Here is a 5,090-nt window from a genome sequence, read left to right as displayed (position 1 = left end):
AGAGAAAAAATATTCTGCTGTTCATCTTTGGGCCTTAATCTTCAAAGGATGTCTGAGTCTGGGGGAGAGACTGGACATCCTAGTCTGAAAACAGCGTCTCCTCTCAGCATTCCCTCCTTCATGTCAAATCTCAGGTTACAGTTTTGGGAGTGTCTTTTATCTTCCCCACATAGTATTTAGTAAAGATATTCCATTTTCCCAGGTGTATTATCCGTTTTCATTGCTTATAACAAAGTACACTGAACAGGGTAATTTTAAAAGATAATGCAATTTAGTGCTTACAGTTTCTGGGGCAGGGAAGTCCAAAGTCCATCTGGTGGTGGCAACAGTGTCTCAGGGGTCTCATAGTGCAAGATGGAGGAAGCAGGGAGAGCAAAAGACAGACTCTCTCTTCTTTTAAAGCCCTCAGAATGATGCCCTGACCACCATTTATAATCCATTCAGTACTGCATGGTCCTACAATCCAATCACCTCTTCAAGGCTCCACCTTTCAATTACCATAATAGGATTTCCCACTCTCTTAACAGTCACAGCGGAGGCTAAGTTTCTAAAATGTAAAACTTGGGGGACACAATACAAGCTTCAGGGGGTTTTGGGGGGACATTATCCAATCCACTACACCAGGGCTGTTATTTTGTTTGTTTACTTCATGTTAGAATGCTTCTGTCTATAGCATTGGATAATAGCATGAAAGCTTTGGTCCTCTGTTGTCTTGAAGGCATGTGAAATTGAGAATTGGACTTGCATGGTTCCAGGGCATTGTTACTCAAAGATTTGCTCTATAGGTGAATTTGCACACTCTTCCAAATAAGGAAGGGCTGAGTTTGCTGAAGTACTTTTAATGAGAAAGAATAAGGAAACAAGTTTTCTTCCCAAACTTTATTATTACAGAGTGATTTTACAACAAGGATTTAGCAGAACAGAGAGCTAGACTTGCTGTCTGTCTTGTAAAACCTCAACAATTTACAAAATTTAAGTTAATAAATATGAAACTAGGTTCAGACTTTCTCTTTTTGCAGCCATATTATGCACTTCTAACAGGCAAAGAGGAGAAAATCCTATATCCATATCCTAATCCTATATCCTTCTCTAAAGATTTAAGAAACATAAATAGATACATAAATAACTCATATAAATATAGGTTTTACCTTTTAAATAATAAAATTTCAGAGTCTGGAATCTTGTCTCTTTAAAAAAGAAATACAAAATAAGGCAGATAATTCATTAAAATTGAATCTTATACCCCAAAGTTATCTCAGGGCATATCAAGTACATAAATACCTTAAAGCTCTTAGAAAAGCAAACAAGAAGCAAATTGGTAGTCAGTCTAAACTTTCCTTCTTGGGGAGAGAGTAAGAGAGTTCAGATCCCATCTCTGAACCAAAATGTTACCTCCAAAGCGTCAATTGGATGAACTGTTTTAAAAGCCTTAGTGAGTTTGTTCAAAAATGGGGCTGGGTCCTCAAAGGATGAAGATCTCTGAGGGGCTTGGTCTACTCTTCAGAAAGCCTGACTGCTCTGGGGAGTCTCGGGTCTGACCCAAAGCTCTTAGGCCACGTGGCGGACAATGGGGGTGACACAGGTGCAGCCCACGGCCACCAACATCTTCTCGAGCCGGAAGGAGTGGGGGCAGTGCTGGGGCTCCCTTCGCAGGACCAGGATCTCTTGCTGAATGGGGACCGAGTTCATGTGGTAGTCCACCTTCCCCTCAGCATTGATGCAGCCCAAGTGGCGGCACTTGGCCTCCCAGATCACGGAGGGGTACCTCTCAGGGTCCTCGTTGCGGCTGGAGGGGAGACAAAAGCCAGGAGAAAAATGAATTCCTGGTAAAGTAGGAAGGAAATCAAACAGGAATAAATGAAGAGAGGCAAACTCACAGGGTGACAAATTACAGGCATTGAAAAATCTCTAAGTGATGCTTACTCTGAAGAAGAACTTGGATTTTCAAGCACAATGAAGTGTTATAGAAAAGAAGACTGATTGGTTTTTCTCAATTTCTTTGAAGAATGAGCAAAATAAGATAGACTGATACTACAGGAAGGATTTAAGTTTGACACAAAGGATAAATTTTTTAGGGTATATTTGGTAGATGGAAAAAGACCAAGGGAAGAGTAGACTTGGAGTCATCTAATAATAAGATAGCTGTTTATGATTTGATGAAGTCTATTGTTGAAAGAGGGAATGTGTCAGAATTTTACCTGAGAGCACATTCATGGGACAGAGCCCAGAGCTGATATGAAGGGCTAGAAACAAAAGCTCAAGGTCCTCTAGAACCTTCTCTTTCCTCTCTCTTTCAGCTGAGTGAATGATTTGGTTTGATTTTTGAATTGATTTATTTTAACCGTTCTTAGTAATGGGAAGAAGGGAAGAAATCCTATAGTCAGGTCTGTCTGTAGGCTCCACATAACTGAGGCTTATTTGCATAAAGTCAAATGATCAAAATACATTTTTAAATTAATTTTTGATGGAGCCTAAATATTAGGTATACTAAGGACACAGAAATGTATAGATGTGCTGGAGATATAAATCAAGACTATTGAACTAAAAAAGCTGCAGAAAGACCCAATATCGTATTTCCTCCATTGGGATTCTAGCTATATTTCCCAGTGCTAATATGACAAAAAAAAAAAAAAAAAAAAAAAAAAAAAAAAGCACAAAACCATAATTATTAGTTATTTTCAACAAATCTTCTCAATGATAGCTCAAGGTACAGAGAATTCAAGTATTACTCCCCTGTGATAAACATCCATTTTTCTTTTGAATAAATAAATAATAGACTTTTTGTCTTGTAAATATTAGAATAATGACTACCATTAATTTGGGTTGGTTTTTGGTGTCAATGACAATGAGATCTAACAGGATAGGAGTTTTTTGGGGGTAGGGTGTATCTTGGGCTTTGTCAAAGAAGAAGAATGAAAGTTTGAGAATCATTGTTTTGCGCAATGGCTGTGAGTAAATAAAATCATCCTCTTGGTGATTTAATTGGCCGTCTGATGCATAAGACAGTGGAAGAATACAGAGATTTTATCTGGGGCCCTTACGTACTGGAGATTCCAAGGTGAAGTGGATCGGTTGTAGTAATCTGAGGGCCTTCTGGAATTTGTATTCCGGTTAAAGATGTTCAGATTGACCTTCACACTTTGGGGGAAGTTCTTGTTCCCAGTATTTGGACATCCTGGATTTTGTGGAATTGCTATTCCTGCCTTCACTGTAACCACCAGACTCAGCAGCAGCAGCAGTGACTGGAACTGAATGGGAAAGGAGAGAGAGGTGGGGGATTGAATTAGCATGTGTTTTTTTTGTTGACAAATTAATTGTAATGAATGTTGCATTCCTAATCATAGAAAACATAGAATGTTCCAGAACAATCTATACTAAATTTTCAGATCAGTTAAATAAAAATCTAGTTAGATGACTGATATAGTTTGTATATGTTTGTCCCCCCCCCAAAGCTCATATTGAAATCTGATCCCTGATGTGGCAGTGTTGGGAGGTGTTTGGGTCATGGGTGCGGATCTCTCATGAATGGATTAAAGCCTTGGGGAGCGGGGTAAGTGAGTTACTTCTCGCTCTATCAGTTCCTGCTACAGCTGATGGTTAAAAGGAGCCTGGCACCTACCCTCCTTCTCTCTCTTGCTTCCTCTCACCGTGTGATCTCCTTGTAACTACCGGTTGTCTGCCATGCATAGAAGCAGCCTGAGGCCTGAGCCAGATGCTGCTGTCCTAGAACTGTGAGCTAAATAAACCACTTTTCTTTATGTCACCCAGTCTCAGGTACTCTATTATAGCAGCACAAAAATGGACTAATACAATGACCAAAGTAACATTAAGACCATGGAGGGGTTTTTTTTTTTCCAACCAGTTTCCAACATTCTTATTTTGCCTTAGGAAAGATATGTTATACATTGGCTGGCAGTAATTTTAGTAGAAACGTCAAATCATGCCATGCCATCAGCCTGTCAACACAAGCATCATTGTCAGGTCAATGGGAGAATATGACCATGATTTTCTAGGAGGAAATGTCCTCTACACCATTGTTTTCAGTCCTACCATTCTGTGAAACTCTATGTAAAGTCAAACGTGCACCTTGGAAGATAGGGCTGTAGAAAATCTACGCAGCATCAATATTCACGTTAGAAATGCTATTGGTACTACTGGGAAATATCCAACTAAAAACTGGATCCTTCTTATATTGTCTTGTGTATATTTTCTAGTTGTTCTAAATATAACATGTATTGATTCCGTAATAAAATTTAATTTCAGAAAAGATGCTCTAAGTTAAATATTTTAAAAACATAAAGCCTATTTATTCTAAAACACTGTTATACATATATTAATTAGAATAAATAGTTTTGGTATGCCAAGACTACGGTATAAGATGATGGAAACAGAAGTCACTGCCACAGCTTTCAAATCCTCAAGGATAGTGACCCATTTTATTATGAATTAAAGAAAAATGCTGTGGGAGAATTATGTTAAATCCTTTTGTGCTCAAGAAAACAGACTTTCAATAAGCATTCTTTCTTAATACACAACATCACATGATACTTCTTGTGTGGTTTGGCCCCAATATATCTATCTTTCAGTTTTAATCTTGTCTTTCAAACTGATGTGTATCAGTTCTTGAAAATGCTGCACAATGACTTAAGTATCTACCAAAGCTTTCATTTCTTATCCTACATACACAGTAGTCTCTGATCTCCATGGTTAGAATCCAGCAATTTATGCCCACAGTCCAGACGCATTGTCTGGTCCCAGTCAGCGAGCGCATGGCGTGTCAGTGCAGGACTCACCACAGATGTAGCCCTCCCACGAGTCATCGGTGCTTCTGGTCCGCTGGGGATGGATGAGCTTGTGCCGGCTGTGAGATGGATACGGTGCAGTGCCACCTTCTCTCTTTTTATAGGACTCTATTCCTGTGGTCACTTACGTGGGTGTGTCAGAGTGGGTTCAGGGCTGACACCATTTTGGTTAAAAGTTCCATCCCCAAATGACATCAGAGAAGAACCTCCCCTTCAGGATGGGTAATATCTGATTCTGAAGGAAAATCGGAATGGCAGAAATTCTTGTTTGTAAAGGCTATGTGCTCT

The 5,090-nt window shown here is 39.3% G+C and overlaps 1 protein-coding gene across 1 annotated transcript; it reads right to left on the bottom strand.

Annotated features, from left to right (window-relative positions):
* Positions 1 to 1,548: 1,548 nt before the first annotated feature.
* Positions 1,549 to 4,820, bottom strand: IL17A (interleukin 17A). Its single transcript, XM_063096139.1, has 3 exons — positions 4,794 to 4,820; positions 3,046 to 3,248; positions 1,549 to 1,786 (listed from the first exon to the last, which is right to left on the bottom strand). The coding sequence occupies exons 1-3, from the start codon at positions 4,818 to 4,820 to the stop codon at positions 1,549 to 1,551; spliced, it is 468 nt and encodes a 155-aa protein (XP_062952209.1).
* Between the last annotated feature and the right edge of the window lie 270 nt (positions 4,821 to 5,090).

Source organism: Cynocephalus volans, chromosome 5 (genome assembly GCF_027409185.1).
Source record: "Cynocephalus volans isolate mCynVol1 chromosome 5, mCynVol1.pri, whole genome shotgun sequence".
Classification (NCBI taxonomy): domain Eukaryota; kingdom Metazoa; phylum Chordata; class Mammalia; order Dermoptera; family Cynocephalidae; genus Cynocephalus; species Cynocephalus volans.
This window is presented reverse-complemented; position numbering and strand designations above follow the sequence as displayed.

What these genes read in the sequence shown, in the direction of transcription:
- IL17A (XM_063096139.1), bottom strand. Translation starts at nt 4,820, where the DNA reads ATGACTCGTGGGAGGGCTACATCTGTG. An exon ending in GTGGGAGGGCTACATCTGTG is followed by an intron (nt 3,249 to 4,793) that starts GTGAGTCCTGCA and finishes TTTCCCATTCAG; the next exon opens with TTCCAGTCACTGCTGCTGCT. An exon ending in ACTTCACCTTGGAATCTCCA is followed by an intron (nt 1,787 to 3,045) that starts GTACGTAAGGGC and finishes TCTCCCCTCCAG; the next exon opens with CCGCAACGAGGACCCTGAGA.